Genomic DNA, 21,844 nt, shown 5'->3' with positions numbered 1-21,844 from the left:
CAGCTTCTAACCTTACCCTGTGCTACATCATGAGAATTAATAATTGATAAAATACTTCACAAACTAAGTTGATGGAGTTTGCCTTTGTTTAATTGAATGTTTGGGTTATGTGAAATGAAAATTTATAGCCTCTTCTCAAAACAAAGCAGAAAATTATTATAAAAACATACAACTTAGTTTTTTAGGGTAATGCATAATACTGCAATGCTTTAATCATGAATTTGAACTTTGGCAGTTATTGTATAAGGTAGATGGGAGTGAATATATTTTGTGAAATTTAAACAAGCCACACTCAAGTCTAATAAGTAGCTTTTTAAAAAAGTCAGTTCATGATAAGTTTGCTTACAGGTTACTTACATTTATCAAGAGTATGAGAAAAATTAGTTTAAGTTTTAAAAATTAAGTTTTGTTATCAATGAAAGTAAGAAATATTATTGTATTTGAAGACACTATTCTGTGGGACTATTTATAAATGCTATTTTAAAAAGAGCATGTAAAATTGCTGTATCTAGCCACTTCTTTTTACATTTATCACTGAAGTCAACTTTCCCTCTTTCCCTCTACTTAACGACATTTCATGGTGGGGCTGGTGTGCAGTAGCAGGTAAAGCTGCCATCTGCGACCCTGACATCCCATATGGGTGCCTGTTCATGTCATGTATGCTCTACTTCCTATCCAGCTCCCTGATAAATGGCCTGGAAAGCAGTGGAAGATGGCCCAAGTGTTTGGGCCTCTGCCACCCATGTGGGAGACCCAGATGAAGCTCCTGGCTTCAACCTGGCCCAGTGCTGGCCATGCAGCCATGTGGGGATTAAGCCAGCAGATGGATAATCTCTCTCTATCTCCTTCTCTCTCTGTATCTCTTTCAAAACAAATAAATGAATCTTTAAAAAATAAAGGCATCTCATGGTATATTAAATAAGTTGTAGTAGAAATCAAGAAACTTAGATTCTATTTGCAATATACAACTTTGAGCAGGAAAGCTTTTTTGTTTGCTTGTTTTATTTTTATTTATTTGAAAGAGAGAGATACAGATGGAGAGAGAGCTCATATCTGCTGAATCATGCCCCAGATGGCAGCAATGGCTAAGGCTGGGGGAGGCCAAAGCTGGAAGCCAGGAAGGTCTCTCACATGGGTGACAGGAACCCATATACCTGAAACATCACAACTACTTCCCAGGGTCTGCATTAGCAGGAGGCTAGCCTCAGGAGCCAGAGGCTGGAATGAAGCTCAGGTACTTTGATATTGGGACACATGGGCATCTTAACCAAAAGGCTAAACACCTGTCCCTGAGCCTGAAAATTGATGTCTTTGGAACTATTTTTCTCATCTGGAAGTAAGGTAGATTAGACTAGATGTTTTCTAACATCCTTTATAATTCTCAAAGCAGAAATACATAATACATGTACTTTAGGTTAGAACTTATAAATGAGAAACCAGAAATATTTCCATTATTGTGAAATTTAATCTACCAGTAGATATACTTACAAATCCACAAAATGTTGATATTATTAATAAAGAATGGGTGGATTGGTATAACTATAGAGCTACTCACCTACTACTAAGTTTTACCTGACTTGCGTTGATTTGTCCTTTCCTTTTCTTTTTTTTTTTTTTAAAGTTAAGGTCTGATTTATTAAGATGGTACTGTATACTTATTTCACATACCTAATTCACTCCTGCACACTCGAGTGGGATTAAATGATGCAGAAACATGCCTAAATCCATAATCCTACTTTTATATCACCTTCTTTTTTTTAACTTTTATTTAATGAATATGGATTTCCAAAGTACAGTTTATGGACTACATTGGCTTCCCCCCACCCCCCAATGACTTCCCTCCCACCCACAACCCTCCCCTTTCCCGCTCTCTCTCCCCTTCCATTCATATCATGATCCATTTTCAATTTTCTATATATACAGAAGATCAGTTTAGTATACATTAAGTAAAGATTTCAACAGTTTGCACCCACATGGAAACACAAAGTGAAAAATACTGTTTGAGTACTCATTATAGCATTAAATCTCAATGTACAGCACATTAAGGACAGAGATCCTACATGAGGAGTAAGTGCACAGTGACTCCTGTTGTTGACTCAACAAATTGACACTCTTGTTTGCGGCATCAGTAATCTCCCTATGCTCCAGTGATGAGTTTCCAAGGCTATGGAAGCCTTTTGAGTTCTCCAACTCTTCTCTTATTTAGACAAGGTCATAGTCAAAGTGGAAGTTCTCTCCTCCCTTCAGAGAAATGTCCTTTCCTTTTCCATGGTCACTTTTGTGATCATTGTCCAATGTTTTGGAGAATGTTGGCTGAAGTAATCAGTACAGTCTGTCCATAGACCAGAGTGAAACTCACCCAAGCAGAGGTGAAATTCTAATAACCTTAAAATTGTCTGCCAGCAGTAACCATTCATAGCCTAGGTGGCTTACATAAGTTCTGCAGAAGAGTACAAAGCAAGTGAAAGATCATTGTGGAAGGGAATTGGAAGAGCCTCTTTTGTGTAAAAGATAGTCAGGAAATCTCTTCAGAGAGCTTTGGATTTGGTGGAAGGGAGAAGTGGAAAGCATGGTGAGCCACAGCAAAAGGTGGGAAATGAATAGAGCACCATATAGACACCAATTTGGCTGGAACTGAAGAACTATGTAGGGATCAGTAAAAGATGAGTTCAAGAAGCGAAGGCAAAGTCAATTAATTAATAAGAGTCTTGAACTCATTCAGTTCTGTTTAACTCCAGAAAACAGCGTTCATATCAAAGTCTGAAATGTACAGTGAGTGTAGCTTGCTCTATCTATTGGCCCTGGCCCTAATGTTAGGCTTAAGAGCTTAACCCTGGTTTCAGTAGGCAGCTAGAGTGCAAGTAAATAAGCAAACAACAAAACAACTTTAAGCTGAGAAAATTTTGATAGAATGGCTTTTCAGGAAGATTAATCGACATTAGAGTACAAGATAGAAACAAAGGAGCCTGGAGTCCTAGACAATGGCTAGGAAACTGCTGTAGTAAATCAGGAATAAAATAATAAGAATCTAACTAACTTTACTGTTTTGAAGATAAAATGGAGAGGTTTATTACAAGAAAATGTAAAAGAACGAATGAATAGGATTTTAGTGACTGACTTTTAGGATCTTAAAGAGAATCCCCTGCCTCCATCCAATAGACTTAGAAGAGGAAGCATTTTGAACTTCTTTTCTTCTAGTTTTGGAATTCAAGAATAATTCTATATGAGTGATGATCTCATTTATTTAATACTTGTTTTTCTAGAAAGGGCCATTGTGATACATGAATGGCTGTTGTGCTGAGAGGACTTCAAGAGAGTAGGCCTTTGTACTTACCCATGTATAATCTTCAGAATAAGTGACAGTGTATGTCACATCTGTTTAGTCTTCCATTATCACCATGTACTGAGCTCACTACTGTCAAGATTACCAATGATTTTCTTATTAAATCCAGTGGCCACTTCTTTGTTTATATTTTATTAACCTTCACCAGTGTTTGAGACCATGGACCATGCCCTACTTTTTTTTTTTTTTTTAAAGATTTTATTTATTGAGAGGCAGAGTTATAGACAGAGAAGGAGAGACAGATCTTCCAACTGCTGGTTCACTCCCCAAATGGCTGCAATGGCCAGAGCTGAACTGATTTGAAGGCAAGAGCCAGGAGCTTCCTCCACATCTCCCACATCCGTGCGGGGGTCCCAAGCAATTGGGCCATCTTCCACTGCTTTCCCAGTGCACTAGCTTAGAGCTGGATCAGAAGAGGAGCAGCTAAGACATGGACTGGTGCCCATATGGGATGCTGGCACTGCAGGCAGAGGCTTAGCCTTCTACACCACCACACTGGCCCCCACATGCCCTACTTCTTTTTTTTTAAGATTTATTTTATTTATTTGAAAGACAGAGTTATAGAGAGAGGTAGAGACAGAGAGAGAGGTCTTCCATCTGCTGGTTTACTCTCCAGATGGCCGCAACAGGTGGAGCTGTACCAATCTGAAGCCAGGAGCCAGGAGTTTCTTTTGTGTCTCCCACGTGGGTGCAGGGGCCCAAGGACTTGGGCCACCTTCTACTGCTTTCCCAGGCCATGCAGAGAGCTGGATCGGAAGAGGAGCAGCCAGGACTACAATTGGCGCCCACATATGGGATGCCAGTGCTTCAGGCCAGGGCTTTAACCTGCTGTGCCACAGAGCTGGCCCCAACACATGCCCTACTTCTTAAAATGATTTTTTTTCTTGTGGCTTCCATTGTATCATACTTCACAGCTACTCTTGCTGGCTAATCTTATTCTACCAGATCCTGCTTTTTGGAGGGTCCCAGTGCTCTGCCATGAATTCCTCAATCTTCATTTAGCTATATATTCCTTCATACAACACTGTCCAAATGCCAGTTATCGGGCCAGCATTGTAGCACAGCAAGTAAAGCCTCTGCCTGCAATGCCAGCATCCTATATAGGCACACTGGTTCAAGTCCTGGCTGCTCCATTTCTAATCCAGCTTCCTGCTGATGTGCCTGGGAAAACAACAGAGGATGACCCAAGTCACTGGGCCCCTGAGCCCATATGGAAGACCAGGAAGAGACTTCTGGTTTCTATCTGGCCCAATCCTGGCCGTTGTGGCCATTTGGGGAGTGAGCCAATGAAGGAAGATTTCTCTATTTCTCTCTCTCTCTCTCTTTCAAGTAAATAAAATAAATCTTAAAAAAATGCCATTAGTCTACAAAACTATACCCTCACCGTGAACAACTATAGTAACCTAACTAGTAAGCTACTATGATTCTTTTCCCCCTATTTTTGTTGACAAAGTACCCATGCTGATCATCTTACAATCTAAATAAAATTATATCATTTCTCTAAGATCTTGCAATATTTTTCTCTTGCAATATTTTTCCTTTGCAGTTAGGATAAAATCTAAACATATCACTTTCATGTCAGCCTTTTTTTTTTTCCCTTTTTTTTCCAATATAGGCACAACACTTAACACTCTTGTTTTCCTTATTAATCAGTTTTTGGTTTTTTTCAGGCAACACTAGAATATTTACTGTAAGTCTAAATACCTAGGAAAAGTGCCTACCACATGCTAGTTTTACAGTATTTGCTGAATGAATGAAATACTAGCACCTACATGCTGGTTGTCTTAATTGAGAGCCTAATTCTTTGAGCATCATCTCATTAATTGATTGTTAATATCTATTCTCAATAGCTTTGATTCATATCCATATATTTATTTCACATATTATCAGTATGACTGTATTCTAATTCTTACCTAACATTTTAAGTGTATTTTTAAAACAAAAATAGAAAATAAAGGTTTCAAATTGATGAGTTCCAATTTCTGAACTCCAGAACCAGTATACTGTTAGCTGTGTGTGTCTTAATAAATGCCTACATTAAGTAAACAAAATGTGACCTACTTTAAAAGAAATAGTAGTGGTTATAAGAAGTAATAATTATTTAAAATACAAAACTGGGCAATGCTTTTATTCAAACATTTTTTTGAGTTAGTTGCTGTTCTTAGTCTAAAATCAAAGAATAGTTATTTATAATTTAGTGTGTGTGTATGTGTGTGTGTTTGCTTTACAGGACTGATAATATTTTATTTTGTGTCTCCACATGTGTATGTACATGTGATCCCAGACACATGTTCATATACTTTTTTAAACATTGTGTTTTCACTTACATTTTAGACATCTCTCTTTGTGATAAAAAGATCTAATCATGAGTTAGACATAACTGTATCACAGTATATTTGATTAGACCCATATTACTGGACATTTAGATTGATTATAATTTTTTTTTACAGATGTGTTTACTTGAAAGCCAGAGTGACAGAGAAAGAGGGAGAAAAAAAAGAGGAAGAGATCTTGATTCTACTGATTCACTCCCCAAATGGCCGCAATAGCCAGAACTGGGCCATGCCAAAGCCAGGAGCCAGGTCTTCTACATGAGTGACAGGGGTCCAAATACTTGGGCCATTTTTCTGCTGCTTGCCCAGCTGCAATAACAGGGTGCTGGATTGGAAGTGGAGCAGCCAGACCTCAAATCTGCATTCCAGTGTGGGATGCCAGCTTAACCTGCTGTACCACTCACTCCCAAAAATAACATGTTTAGAGGAGCTTCCTTGTTTTTTTTTTTTTTTAAATATTTATTTATTTATTTGAGAATCAAAATTAGAGAGAGGGAGAGATAGATCTTCCAATGATGTACTACCTAGATGGCTGCAATGGCCAGGGCTGAAGCCAGGAGCTAGGAGCTTCTTCCAGGTCTCTCACATGGGTAGCAGGGGCCATCTTCTGCTGTTTTTCCTAGGCCATTAGCAGGGAGCTGGATTGGAAGTGAAGCAGTCAGGACTCAAACCAGTTCCTGTATGGGATGCTGGCATTGCAAAGTGGGGCTTTATCCACTATGCCACAGTGCCAGCCCCTAAAGGAACTTTCTTATTAGTACTCCCTCAGATTGTTCCCAGGCTTCTTTTTTTCGTTTTATTACATGATGTAAGAGGCCCGGACTCTTTCTATGACCTTTCAAGGCTTCAGGAATCAGTATCACTCTCTCTGCTCCATCCTCTGTCTCCCCTACCCCCAGTAAGTTTTTAGCTAGGCTTTGGTAAACAATGTTTAGAGAAAAAATATATATTATTAATGGTATGGTTAGAGGCCTGCAGTTGGACCAAGGTGAGGATGCAGATATGGTCAGCCAACTGAGTATGGTGGTAAAAGGTTCTGGATTTGGATCTAAAAGAATTATAGATTGTTACAAAGTAAATTTCACAGTTTTTAAGATTGTTTAATAATAATGAAAAGTTTGGATGATATTTGAAAAGAGTAAAAGCTATATTATGTGTACAAAGAAATATTTGAGATGATGGATATGCCAGTTACATAGATCTGATCTTTAGACATTGTGCACATGTATTGAAACATCATGGGATCGGTGCTGTGGCATAGCAGGTAAAGCCACTGCCTGCAATGCCAGTATCCTATATGGGCACTGGTTCAAAACCCGGCTGCTCCACTTCCGATCTGACTCTCTGCTATGGCCTAGGAAAGCAGTGGAAGATGGCCCAGTGCTTGGGCCTGTGCACCCACATAGGAGACATGGAGGAAGCTCCTGGCTCCTGAATTCAGAATGGCCTAGCTCCGGTCATTATGGCCCTTAGGCTTGAGCCACTGGATGGAAAACCTTCTCTCTCTGCCTTTGCCTCTGCCCCTCTGTAACTCTACCTTTCAAGTAAATAAATAAATCTTTAAAAAAAAAAAAAAAAGATGATAAGCTTAAATCTGAGTGATTTCTTTAAAAAAAAAAATCATAGTGTACTCCATAAGTATGTTCAATTATGTGTCAATTAGATGTACAAAATATATATTTACATATATTTTAACAACCAAATAGTATGAACCTAGGTTTGTTTGGTGTGAGTATATTTTCCTAAGATAATGCTGCAAGGTTGATGATAAATATCTCTGAATAGAAATTGAGTTATTTTTACTTTTTATTTGTAGTCTGAATTTTATGCATTTATCAGTAAATGTGTTATGTTTAATTAGAAAAGAAATTCAAATTTTTGTAATCATATTTTTGAAGTTTTATTTTCTCTCTGCAATAGTCTATTTAGACTGACATAAGATACTGTAGACATGAGTGTTTTAAAGGACTGAAATGTATTTCTCACAGTTCTGAAGGCTGGAATTTCAAGATCCAGGTGCCAGCATGGTCAGGTCCTGATAAAAGCTTTATTTCTGGCTTGCAGGCAAATGGCCACTTTGTGGCCTAGAAAGAGATAATGAGCTAGAGATCTCTTTTTCATCTTTTAAAACTGATTTTACTATTGGCTATAAGGCTATGACTTTATTTATCTTTTTTTTTAATTACCTTCTGAAAGCCCTATCCCCAAATAGTCAGATTAGGGCATTACAGTAGCAATATAGGAATTTTAGGGGAATGCAATTCAGGACATAGCACTCAATAATTCTTACTCTTAAACTAGTGAATGCTTTTTGCTTTTGAAAGATGCCTTCTGTAATCTCATAAAAATAATTTAGTTATTAATCAAGGTGCTTTTGATTACAAATTCTCAAATTATATTTGAAAAGCTTAAGGGAATTGATTAATAGGAATACAGAGTTCTCGCCCAGTAGACCTCCTGAAGGACTGAAACATTGTCAGGAATCAGGCAACTATTTTTTCTGGCTGTCTGTGGCCATAGATTCTCTAGTTTCTATTCAACCTCTAGCTTGTTTCATTCTGTTCTTTGCATCCTGTGGGCGTTGCATAGCTTCTGAGTATACATTGCCTCAGGTCAAGTCATAGCAGGTAGTGGTCAACTGACATCCCTGTATCCTAATTTCAGTGTACTGGGAAGGAACCTTTGACTCAGCTTGGGTCGGGTGCCCACTTTGAATCAGTTGGCTCTGGTGGGTTGAGAAAGATGGCCGTACCGTTTAAAGAAAGTTGTCACTATTCACTGTTGGCATTGGGGACAGTATAACTGTGTGATCTTTCAAGTAAGCAGATAGATGTTTTCATTTTACAGAGGAAAACATTAAGTGATTTTGCTTTAGAAACAGTTTACTACTATAGAAACCTTCCTTACCACCATCCTCCACCACATATTCCTACCTATGATTTTAAGTTCAGAACTTTCCCCATATATTACATTGATACCGTAACTTTTGGGACCCAAGAATAATTAAATTACATCTTAGCCATTTGCTGATCATACATTGAGTCCTGTGCAGTGACTTAGTGTGTTCTTCCCTAGCACTTCCTAAGAAAAGTTGAGAACCTTTATTTACGTAAGCTTGAATGATGCTAAGGTCATTATGAGTTGTCTGGGTGCTCAGCAGCCATAACCAAACTGATAGATCCCTAAATGTGTCTTGTATCAAGGACCCCTAGTTGAGCTAAAAACTTAACAAACCCCCACTATAGGATTTTTACTTTTAGAATGCAGAAAAGATCATAACAATGTAAACATACTACTGATTCAATGATGTTTTATATGAATCTATATTTTAGTAATCTCAGTAATATCTATAGATAAAAAAAATTAGTATCACCTATACATGAGATATTACTTAGATGACATCTTGGCATTCTGCAGTTTAGAAGCCACTGCTCTGCTACAATTCTTAGCTCTCTGGGATTACAGCTCCACTTCTGTGCTGGTAGAACAAGGCGAGCCCAGAGAATCTCTTGGGAGCTGAAATCATGCTGTATAGCCTATGACAAGCCTGAACTACCCTTGAAAACCTACTGTGAAAAAGAATTGAGTCAGTTATTTTCTTATACCTTTTGCCTGCCTCTTTATGAAGGATGCTATGATTTAACTCAGTGAAGCCAGGAAACCCTTGATTTATGACCTAAGTTTGTTGCTGGAGAAGAGTGGAGACCCTCCTTTCTCTTTTTTCCAATTGGAACATTATAAATAAGGATTCTGTTCCTGGAAATGAATTCTGTGTCCTAAGAATAACTAAAATGTGCTGTTAAAATATAAGGGAGTTTCAAAAAGTTTGAAAAATACACACTGTCTTTTCATTCCATTTTTTAAAAAGATTATTTATTTATTTGAAAGTCTGAGTTACACAGAGAGAGAAGGAGAGGCAGAGAGAGAGAGAGGTCCTCCATCTGCTGGTTCATTCCCCAGTTGGCCGCAGCGGCCAGAGCTGCGCCAATCTGAAGCCAGGAGCCGGGAGCTTCTGCCAGGTCTCCCACGCAGGTACAGGGGCCCAAGGACCTGGACCATTTTCTACTGCTTTCTCAGGCCATAGCAGAGAGCTGGATCAGAAGTGGAGCAGCTGGGACTCAAACTGGCGCCCACATGGGATGCCAGCACTGCAAATGGCAGCTTTACCCACTACACCACAGCGCCGGCCCCTCATTCCATTTTCACATAGTTTTTGAAGCTCACATGTTATGTGTCAAATATATATTTTCATTTATAGTTTTCCAAACATAAAATGTATAAAAATGTATTTTATAGCCCTAATGAAAGATAGAATGAATGGTATTTAATAGTACAGATTTGGGAATCAATCTGTCTTGAGTCAAATCCCAGCTTTGCTACTTAGCTGGATGATCTTGGGAAAGTTACTTAACCTCTATATGAATCAGTTATCTACAAAACAGAAGTGGTAGTCCTCCCCTTGTTTTAGAGCTGCTCTGAGGATTAAATGAGTTGATGTATAGAAAGTACTTGGAGCTGGTATTGCTTGACAATGATAAGTTACTATTTAAATGTTGGTTGTTGTTTTAGATAAACTTTTATAATTGTCTTACAATAACAGTTCAGTACAGTTTTCTCCCAAGGCTGCTCCTTTTCCTGATAAGCCTTCCTGAGGCTAGAAATAGGTATTCGTCATGTGCTTCAAGGATGTTGATAATCTGGCTCCAGTCTCTTCTTTTGTAAGCTTTAGCCACACAAATTCTCTGTTCAGTTTTTGCTTTTTCTCCACTCATTCCATGATTCACTGTTCTTTTTGTTTGGAAAATCATCTCTAATTCTTAGATTTTGATATTAGCAACTATATGTGTTCCAACTTTGTTCCTTTATTCCCTAATACTATGTAGCAAACATTTGAGATATTTGTTTCTTAATTGTTGGAGATAACAACTTTTTCAGGATTGCATCACAAATTGAATTTTGTGTGCACATTCGTGTACAAATATTCAACTTATATAGCAGGTTAAAATTTTTTAAAATTAAGTTAAAAATGAGACCGCTTGTGAGAAATTTTGAAATTATCACGACTAAGTGAAAATATTCACAGGTTAGATTGTTTCAAACCATGTAATAAACAGAATGTCTTGCTCCATGATTGCAAAACATGTCTCCGGCTGGATAATTGGAGCATTTCTCCCTCTGACACTATTACTGTCACAGAGCAAAGGCTGAGAGGACCCTGTGGCTGTGAAGGTCCACATCACAAAATTAGTTCTTCAAGAGCAAAGAACTGGTTGAAGAAGGCTGAGAGGAGAGATAGCCAGAAACATGCAGTTGGGTCTGCATCTTTTTCCCAATATGTAACAGCAATAAAGCATTTTAGCTAAAAATACAACATAAGACATTTTAACCTTTTGACTGTTAATTTTTGCACAAAAAATCGCTGTTCCTGACATCCAAAAATAAAATTATAGGATGACAGATTGCTAAATATTTAGTATTTTAACTAAAATTTTCATAAAGATAGTTTTATACCCCAATTTAAACAGTTCTGTTTAACTGGAATTATTCACCATTTCACTTCTCAATACTTTGTGAATCAAGGCTCTGCTCTTGTATTATTTCATTTTTATTCTCTCTTTAGTGAACATATAACTATGGAATACGGCAGCTATTTTAAGAGTACATTAAAGTGGGGACCCTTCTTTGCTTTTTTTTTTTTAATACCAGATACTCTAGATGAATATTTTGAATACGATGCAGAGGAGTTCTTGGTCTCTTTGGCCTTGCTAATAACAGAAGGACGAACACCTGAATGTTCTGTAAAAGGTCGAACGGAAAGTTTCCATTGCCCTCCAGCACAGTCTTGTTACCTAGTAACTACGAAACATGAATGTAGTGACAAGCTGGCCCAGGTGAGCATTGTTGTGTTGCATGCTTTTTCTTTATCTTTTATATAAACTAGTTTAAATTCTGTCATCACTTTCATTATATCATAATTTTCACATTTAAATATAAAATTCATTGTAACTGTACAGAAAAACAGTCCTAATCCCAGACCATAAACATAACACTAGGTTTTAATCAAAGCTGTTGAAGGGAAAGCCAAGTAGCTTTGTTGATCAGCTGGGAGGGGCAGCAAATTTTTTTTTTTTTTTTTTGACAGGCAGAGTGGACAGTGAGAGAGAGAGAGAGAGAGAGAGAGAGAGAAAGGTCTTCCTTTTGCCGTTGGTTCACCCTCCAATGGCCGCCGCGGCCGGCACACTGCGCTGATCCGATGGCAGGAGCCAGGTACTTATCCTGGTCTCCCATGGGGTGCAGGGCCCAAGCACTTGGGCCATCCTCCACTGCACTCCCTGGCCACAGCAGAGAGCTGGCCTGGAAGAGGGGCAACCGGGACAGAATCCGGCGCCCCGACCGGGACTAGAACCTGGTGTGCCGGCACTGCAGGGTGGAGGATTAGCCTAGTGAGCCATGGCGCCGGCCCAAGGGGCAGCAAATTTCATACCCTATCTTTAACTTTCTTTGCTGCTGTGACTTAGTATTCTTTACTTTTAGAATCTGAGCCCTGGCTTATCCTCTGTGTGTCCTTATTCACTTAGTAAATAGATAGTATGATTATATTTCCCATGTTGACCAATTTCCCTCTTGTATTCTTTACTCTTTTTTTTTTTTAAATGGGAAGATAACTTTTTACTGTCATGTTTTTGTATGATCCTGTCAAAAATATTTTGGTAGTAGCATATTATTTGCTTTAAGATTTTTTTCTTCTAGTTATTAGTTTCTCAAATGTAGTCCAAAATATTAACTTTTAAAATTCTTGTCTAGTTTGAACATTTAATGATAGTTCATTTTAATTTTCAGATTTAAGAATTAATCATCTCTATGAAATTTGCAGACTGGGTAAGGCCAGGCCAACTCAGAGCGTATCAGACATTATATATGACAGTTCTTATCTACTAGACAGTGCAAAGGTATCCTCCTCTAGCAAACTGAATCATAAATGTTCAATACTAAGCCCTGTACTCTAGAGCTCACTCATATCACTACATTATTTAATGAAGAAACCTGAAGAGCCAAACCTAAGCAAAATTCTGTGATAGATGACTCATTTCTCATGTAGGTGTCAGCTTTACAATTATGATTTTCAAATTTAAATACAAAATTAGAGAGTTAATGAGACATTTTGCTTATATTCATTTTCTCCAGTGTCGCCAAGCCAGACGAACCAGGTCTGAAGTCACATTGTTGTGGAAGAACAACCTTCCGATCATGGTGGAAGTGATGTTACTGCCAGACTGCTGCTACAGTGATGATGGTCCCAGCACAGAAGGAATCGACCTAAATGATCCTGCAATTAAGCAGGATGCATTACTGTTAGAAAGATGGGTCTTGGAACCAGTTCCTCGGCAGTAAGTTGTTGACCTTAGTTTGAAGTTGTTCCTGGTAAATCAAGTTTTCTATTACTTCCTATAAATTATTTTAATAATATATCATCTCTCTGAGTTCCCCTGTTTATATAGTAAAATTGAGATATTTATTATTTAGTAATTGTGACTTTAAGTGACATTGGTAAGTGCATTTCTGTGTTTTTGAAAGCACTCATCCTGAGTGATGTGTTTGTTTCAGCTTCTGCCTTTATAAAATTCAGCCATTTTGTATTTGCTGACATATTATGCTTTGTTACTTCTCTTAGGAGTGGTGATCGATTTATTGAAGAGAAGACTCTCCTGTTGGCTGTCCGCTCATTTGTGTTTTTTTCTCAGTTAAGTGCTTGGCTTAGTGTTTCTCATGGTGCTATCCCACGAAACATTCTCTACAGGTATGTCCAGGGCAAGAAAAGCACAGTGTATTTTCACGCACATTGGTTAGTTATTGAATGATAACATACCTTCTAAATGGTTTATTTTCTTCATGTCTAAATATAATTGGATAAAATTTACTGAGATATTTTTGTAAAACAAGATTGAGAGATTTAGATTGGTACAATATAAATTTTGCTTGTTAGGTTAAATTTGGTCAGGAATAGTGTTCAGAAAACTTAATCTTCCTGTAAAGAACCAAGAATGAACTTGATGCTGCCATATCATAAATTGGAAATGTTTTCTGGAATGCCAAATTTCTATAATGCTAGTCTTAACTTTCAATATCTTGAAATATATAAAAACATACATGATTATTAACAACTAGCTGTCTCTTCAGGCAGGTGGCAGTGGGATTGTGTCTCTTAGAATTAGCTGAATTTGTTTACTTACTAGTAAATATGAAGTCCTTTTTGTTGATAAATATTTTTAAACTATAACATTCTTGAAGGTTCATATATTTTTTTAAAGATTTCTTTATTTATTCGAAAGTCAGAGTTACACAGAGAGAGGAGAGGCTGAGAGAGAGAGAGGTCTTCCATCCAATGGTTCACTCCCCAATTGGCCGCAATAGCTGGAGCTGTGCCAATCTGAAGCCAGGAGCTTCTTCCAGGTCTCCCACGCTGGTGCAGGGGCCCAAGCACTTAGGCCGTCTTCTACTGCTTTCCCAGGCCATAGCAGAAAGCTGGATCAGAAGTGGAGCAGCCGGGTCTTGAACCAGCGCTCATATGGGATGCCGGCACTTCAAGCCAGGGCGTTAACCCGCTGTGCCTCAGCACCAGCCCAAATGTTCATATTCTTAATACTGCTTAAGTGGTCTCATGTCCTTAAAAAGGTCATCTTGTCCAAGTACCCTATTGGGCCATTTACACTGGTTTTATTAGAGTGCTATTCATGGTAAAGTGGCTGAAAGTAATCCTTAGTAGTAATTAACATAAACAAAACTGGCAATTACTGTTTTACATTTTAAAATAATACACACTTATAAAGATATAATTTTTATAATCTATTGATTTCAGTATTTTTTGTGTGACTCTAGAATCAGTGCTGCTGATGTAGACCTACAGTGGAATTTTTCAGAGACTCCAATTGAACATGTGTTTCCTGTTCCCAATGTTTCCCATAATGTGGCCTTGAAAGTCAGTGTTCAATCCTTGCCCAGACAATCTAATTACCCAGTTTTGAGCTGTAGTATTCACACTAATATTGGCCTTTATGAGAAAAGAATTCAAGAACTTGAACTTAAAACCCATCAGCACCACGGTTCTAATGAAGGAGAACAATGTAGTACAAGCAGTTCACAGCATCCGTGTAGCAAACAAACTTGGACCATGGCACCTGAAAGTGTATTACATGTTAAAAATGGCACAACTCCAGAATATACTTCAGCTATCAAAAATGTCAAACTGTGTCCAGGCACTGGCAATAAATCTGACTATGGGACATCGCAGGCCAATATTCTGGGCTTTAGCGGTTTAGGAGATATAAAGTCACATGAAACATCAGGGAGAACTTTAAAGTCATTTTCAATGATTGATTCCAGCATCTCTAGCAGGCAGAGTTCCTGGAATTCAGTTGGTGAGACTAACCCTTTAATAGGCTCTTTAATTCAAGATCGACAAGAAGTTATTGCAAGAATTGCTCAGCATTTGATTCATTGTGATCCAAGCACTTCACACGGTTCTGGACATCCATTTAATATTCAAGAATCTAGTTCACTTAATTCAAAACTTTTCCTGGCTTCACAAGAAAATGAAAATGTGAGAAAATGTAAAGAAGCTTTCTCCATTTCTTTTGGTAGTCCAGAGTTTACCTCCTCAGAAGACAACAAGGAGAGGAAAATTCATGGAAAACCGGAAATTCCTCTAAGTGAAACTTACATTTCTAATAGAATTTATTCTCGTCAGTCTGTTGGAGAGACTAATCCTTTGATAGGCTGTTTACTGCAGGAACGGCAAGATGTGATTGCAAGAATTGCTCATCATTTGGAACATATTGATCCAACATCACATATCCCCCGACAGTCCTTCAACATACACAATTCCAATTTGAGACCTTCTAAAGTGTTTAGGAGTTCATATGAAGACAAAAACTTGTTGAGGAAAATTAAAGGTGAGGCCTCTGTTTCCATTTCTCATACAAAATTTTCCTTGTCAGGAGATAACAGTGATGGAAAAAGTTCAGTACCTGATAAATCTCTTAATTCTTTTAAATGCAATAGTAAAGAAAAGTTTTCTTTGAAGCCTCAAATAAGAAATCAGTGTCAGAACAATCCTAGCGAATTCATCCAAAGTGCATATGAAGAGACAAAGAACAAAGATGATAGTTTATTGACTTTCTCAAATATATCTACTTGCAAAGAAAATAACATAGATTTGATAAGCGGATTGGAAAACAAACTATCTAAGTCTCAATTTAAGGAACAAGAAATTGGCGATAGAATTGGTAAACAGTATTCAAATTGCAACAGTATTAACAAACAGATCTGCACAAATAAATACAAGGAAAAACTAATAAAAAGTGAGAATTATAATCCAGAAGCTTTTGACAATCTCCAACCTGATAATTCAAAAACTGACTCAAAAGTTAAAGTTACTATGTTGGAAACGTCAGAATATTTGAACAACTATGAAAATAAGTGCTCAAATAAAGATTCAAAAAGACCTAAAACGTGTGAACAAAATACCCAACTTAATAGCATCGAAAATTATCTCAACAATGATAATGAAGGTTTTAAATGTAAAAAACTAGACCAACTGAAAGATGAACAGGATAAAAAAGATCCAACTGATGAAAAATCTCAGACCTCTTCTCAGAGAAAAAGTATAAAGGACTCTGTCTCTACATGTGAACAACTGAAAAATACAGAGGTGTTGGTAAGTAACAACTGTCAAACAGTATTTGATATTTCAGATATAATTCTCAAGTGTTCAGTATGCTTTGAATTTTGTTCACAGGAGATGTAAATAGAAAAGCCCAAAGTGCCCGTTATGTATAGAACACAATCTGATATGATAAATCTACAGAACTATAAACACCCTTGCAAATATTCCACTCTCATAAGAGCAAATCTTGTTATTAGAATGAATAAGGTGATGTGATTTTAAAAAATAGTGTTATCTTTTTTCTTTTTAATTGGTAAACATTAGTAATTTTTTCATTATCTGTTAGGTCTGTCATTTAGATCTTTGAAGTCTGGTTTCCTCCTTCCCCTTCCTGTCTATAGGTGTATTATTCTTTCTCCTCAGAAGCACCCAGGTTCTTAATATTTAGTCTTTGGATTCAGGAGAATGAATGCTGTCTAATATGCATAAACAATATGTTGATTTTTCTATGTTCTGTGTATATTGCTTTCTTCAATATCACATGATTATAGAACATTTAATTCTGATATTTCACCATGGGACATGTATGACAGTTATGAGGAAACTAGGACTCAGAGAATAACTGAAATACTAGCAGCTTTACAAGTCCTTAGTGGCTTAACTGGCCCCCAGGCCCTTCACTTGATTTGCAGTCCTAGGTTTCTTCTGCTTCATAATAATCAGACAAATTTGTAGATCATACAAGTCCTTGTTTCATTTGAGTTCTTCCTGTTGTCCTTTGTTTATTTAAGTACTTATGAATAATTGCTGGAAAGTAAGTAGGAATCAGAAATTAAACTTTTGTTAACTTAATGTACTGTTTGTTAGCAGCTCTGGCCTAGTATAAGTAGAGTGCCCATAGTGTTAAGCTTTGGGTTAGTTAATGATTTCATAGACCTTTGATGTACTATATAAAGAAAAGATAATTTTCATTTTAATCAACTGACTTCTAACTTCTAGGACTTATTATTAGGATCAAATTTCCTTTATTTCTCTAAACAAGTATACATTTCGATTTTATGGAAGTCTAATTTTTTTTTAAAGATTTTATTTTTATTTGAGAGGTAGAGTTATAGACAGTGAGAGGAAGAGACAAAGAAAAAGGTCTTCCATCCACTGGTTTGCTCCCCAAATGGCCACAATGACTGGAGCTGTGCTAATACAGCGCCAGGAGCCAGGACCTGCTTCCAGGTCTCCCACTTGGATGCAGGGGCCCAAAGACCTGGGCCATCTTCCAGTGCCTTCCCAGGCTAAAGCAGAGAGCTGGATCGGAAGAGGAGCAGCTGAGACTAGAACCGGCACCTATGTGAAATGCTGGCACCACAAGCAGAGGATTAACCTACTGCGCCACAGTCCCAGCCCCAGCCCCAGCCGACTAGTTTTTAACTGCCTTGAATCCAAATCTGAATGACCTTGATTGATCATCTTTACTCCCTCTGATTGGTTTTTATATATATTTATATATTAATATAAATATATCTTTATATATATGTGTGTGTGTGTGTGTGTGTGTATATATATATATATATATTATTTCCAGTTCATTTTTTACAGTATTTTTGGGCCAGACCAAAGTTAGGAGCCTGGAATTCACCTACAGCTACACGTGGGTGGCAGAAACCAAATTACTTGAGCCGTCATCTGCTACCTCCCGGAGTGCACATTAGAAGAATCCTGTATTGGAAGTAGAGGAGCCTGACTTGAACCCAGGCACTATGATAGGGGTTGTGAGTGTCCCAGGCAGTTTTAACCACTGAACTAAATGCCTATCCCCCATGTTTCCAGTTTTTATCTACCTATCTGGCTCTAAGATAAGCAGTTTAATCAAATGATAGTTACTAATTTCTTAAAATTATAATTGTCCCAAAAACCTACCATGATCATAAGATTATATTAACTCTTGGGATGGGTGTTGTGGCATAGTGGATTAAGCTGCTGCCAGGAGAAATACATCTCATATTGGAGTGTCAGTTTAAATCCTAGCTAATCCACTTCCAATCCAGCTTCCTGCTAATGTACCTGAGAAGCAGCAGGTGATGGCTCATTTGCTTGAGTTCCTGCCATGTATGTGCAAGACCCACATGAAGTTCCAGGCTCCTGGCTATAGTTTGGCTCAGCCCAGGCTGATGACAGACATTTGGAAAGTAAACCAACAGATGGAAATTACCTCTCTGTCTCTGTCTCTTTGTCTCTGACACTCTGCCTTTCAAAAAATAGATATGTAGATGATAGCTAGATAAATAAATTATTATCTCTCTATCTTTTTAAGAAAGAATATATTAGCTTTTCATGATCCATTCTGATGTTAATAGGGATCTGACCATGTTATTTTTTTTTCTCCCCCCACCCAGAAACCTTTTATTTAGGGTATACAAACCTCATGCATCTCATAAACACAAATTTAGGAACATAGTGATTCTTTCCACCCTACCTGCCCTCCCACCCTTCTCCTTCTTCCTCCCTCTCCTATTCCCATTCTTATGGCCATGTTATTTTTCAAGCCATTAAGATTCTTTTTTGTGTGCGTGCTTATTTAAAGTATTTCATATGCCATTTTTACTGTATGCCTCTATTTACACATGTTGGCTTACTTAATCATCTTATGATTCTATCAAGTTACTTCAACTAATGTCAATTTACAAATGAGAACTTAGGCTAGAGAGGTTAAATAAATTGCACAAGGTCTCACAGCTAGTCAGTGGAGCCAAGATTCAAATTATTGCTTTCCAATTTTTACTCATGTGTTTTGTTTGAATTTCTGATGTTAGGATATACGTTTGCTCAATTCCTTCTTTTTTTTTTTTTTTTTTTTAAAGGACTTATTTGTTTTGGGGGCTAGCACTGTGCTGTAGTAGGTTAAGCCTCCACTTGTAGACCCAGCATCCCATTGGGCTCTGGTTCATGTCCTAGCTGCTCTTCTTCCTATCCAGCTGTCTGCTAATGGCCTAGGAAAGCAGCAGAAGATGGCTCAAGTGCTTGGGTCCCTGCACCCATACAGGAGACCCAGAAGAAGCTCCAGGCTCCTGGCTTCACATCCTCCCAGCTGCAGCTGTTGTGGCCATGTGGGGATTAAACCAGCCAATGGAAGACCATTCGCTCTCTGTCTGTAACTCTGTCTCTCAAATAAATAAATAAATAATTTTTAAAAATTTTATTTATTTGGGAATCAGAGTTACAGAGAGGGAGTTAGAAGTCAGAGTTAGAGAGGAGATACAAAGAGAGATCTTCCATCTGCTGGTTTATTCCCCAACCCAAATGGCTGCAACAGCCTGGGGCTGGGCCCATCCAAAGCCAGGAGCCAGGAGCTTCTTCTGGGTCTCCCATATGGGTGCAGGGGCCCAAGCATTTAAGCCATCCTGTGCTGCTTTCCCAGGTGCACTAGCAGGGAGCTAATTCAGAAGTGGAGCAGCTGGGACTGGAACTGGTGCCCATATGGATGCCAGTGCAGCTTTACTTACTATGCTATAATGCTGGCCCTTAATTTGCTCAATTCTTAAGACTTAGTTTATTTCCTATATCATGAACCCCCCCCCCAAATACATAATGCTGTGATTGGATTTTATATAAATTTGATTTGCAGTATTAGATTTCTTTATCAGGCCCTATCAAGTTGTATGCTCTGAAATCATAAATGATTTTAACATAGCTTTGTATTTTAGAATATTATACTAATTTTTCTATCTGTGAGTGGTTTTTATTCAAATTAAAGTAAGGTATTAGCTTATTAAATGCTTCAGAAAAACTTAGATATTATTTTCTACTTAGAATTATTTATGTGTGTGGATATAGACATCAGATACAGGTATGTATCTTTAGCTTCACCACCAGGGATGCATTACCCCAGAATGTATTAGACATTAGGAATAAGTAATGTAAAAAACTGCACAAATCCTTTAATGGTATTTGAGTATTACCATTAAAATAGAATTCCTTTCCTAACAGAGGACTACAGTGAAACATTCAAGTGTCTGGCAAAAACACAATTTTCATTCATTGGATGGAACTTCAACCAGAGCCTTTCATCCTCGAACTGGATTGCCTCTCCTTTCAAGTCCTGTAAGCATTTTCTTTTATCTCATGCTTAGAACTTGCAAGCCTCTGAAATATTTACAGATAATTTTATTCAAATTTTAGTTGAAAATACCTAAGTATCTTTAAAATAAATTTCCAATTGAAAAATACTTTATAGCATATTTAATGGCTAGGTGGTAATATGGAAGATAAGTAAAAATTGAATAAAAATGAAGTTTGTTCTATTAGGGATATGAAATTTCTCAAATTCTTTAGCCAGTTCTTTTAATTGTTATAAAACCTAAAAAGAAAAAAGAAGTACCTGGTTTCAAGTAGATTATATATAAATAGATTGTTATCTTAGTAAGTACTGACACCACCAAGTGGATCACTTGGGAAAAATAATTCATGACTTTTTTACTTGGAACTCATCTACTTAATCATCTTATTTCTATACAGATGAATATCCCTACTCCGTTTTTGCAAATAGATTTATAGATCTGAGTGCAGTGATTAAAAGTATCACTTTGGAGTCACACTGACTTCACTCTAGTTTGTGACATTAGATAGGTGATATAATTTCTTTGTAGCCTTGGTTTCCTTGTCTGTAAGTAAGGATGTTAATATCTACCTTAGTGTTCAGCCAATGATAAGTGTTATTCCTGGCACACAGAGAGCACTCACTGAATAATTGGAATGACTGCCTTTTCAGTTAAACATGAGGTAAGCAGTCAGTATCACTGCAGAACTAGAAACCTGATATTTTGTTACTAACATAAGGTAGTTTGTTGATGAGTGTTTTAGTATATTCAAAAAGTATAATGCCTAGAGTGTATTCCAAAAACAGTTACTGGGGCCGGTGCTGTGGCACAGTGGGTTATGGCACCAGCATCCCATATGGGCCCTAGTTTGACTCCTAGCTGCTCTGCTTCTGATCCAGGCCCCCGCTAATGCACCTAGGAAAGCAGCAGAGGATGGCTCAAGGGAGACCCAGAAGAGGCTCCAGACTCCTGGCCTCCGTCTGGCCCAGCCCTGACCATTGCAGCCATTTGGGGAGTGAACCAGTAAATGAAAGATCTTTGTCTCTCCCTCTCTCTCTCTATAATTCTGACTTTCAAATAAATAAATAAATCTTTAAAAAAAATAAGAGATCTGGAACTTAAAATTAAAAATTGGACCATGGCTGTTTATCTTAGAGAAATTAAATTCTAAACAATTTAAAACAACTCCAAATGTTTGTTTTACCTATGAGATCTTTAATCAGGAGAAAATTTATCAGCATTGAGCTGGCATAAAAACCACTATATACTTCTGGTCATTATTGAATACATTATTGATATTTCTGGACTGAATTGATACAGGAAGACCCATCTTTTTTCCCAAACATAGAAATTCTAAATGAAATATAACAACTTCTAATACATAAGAATAGCATAATAACAAGAAACATAAGTC

At 37.5% G+C, this 21,844-nt stretch overlaps 1 protein-coding gene across 11 annotated transcripts in view; it reads left to right on the top strand.

Moving 5' to 3' along the window:
• The window catches only part of ATOSA (atos homolog A), a 144,029-nt gene that overhangs the window by 94,418 nt on the left and 27,767 nt on the right, over positions 1–21,844 (top strand). For all 11 annotated transcript variants that reach the window (XR_016218152.1, XR_011380911.2, XR_011380910.2 and 8 more), the window contains 5 exons: positions 11,383–11,567; positions 12,862–13,064; positions 13,349–13,474; positions 14,554–16,390; positions 20,321–20,434. Coding sequence is in view for 7 of the 11 variants with exons in the window: in XM_070054212.2 (XP_069910313.2) it covers positions 11,383–11,567; positions 12,862–13,064; positions 13,349–13,474; positions 14,554–16,390; positions 20,321–20,434 (2,465 nt within the window). In the remaining 4 variants the exon portion in view is untranslated. The remainder of the gene's footprint in view (positions 1–11,382; positions 11,568–12,861; positions 13,065–13,348; positions 13,475–14,553; positions 16,391–20,320; positions 20,435–21,844) is intronic.

Source organism: Oryctolagus cuniculus, chromosome 12, assembly GCF_051225735.1.
Source record: "Oryctolagus cuniculus isolate XC-2025 breed Fujian yellow rabbit chromosome 12, ASM5122573v1, whole genome shotgun sequence".
Taxonomy (NCBI): Eukaryota; Metazoa; Chordata; class Mammalia; order Lagomorpha; family Leporidae; genus Oryctolagus; species Oryctolagus cuniculus.
This window is presented reverse-complemented; position numbering and strand designations above follow the sequence as displayed.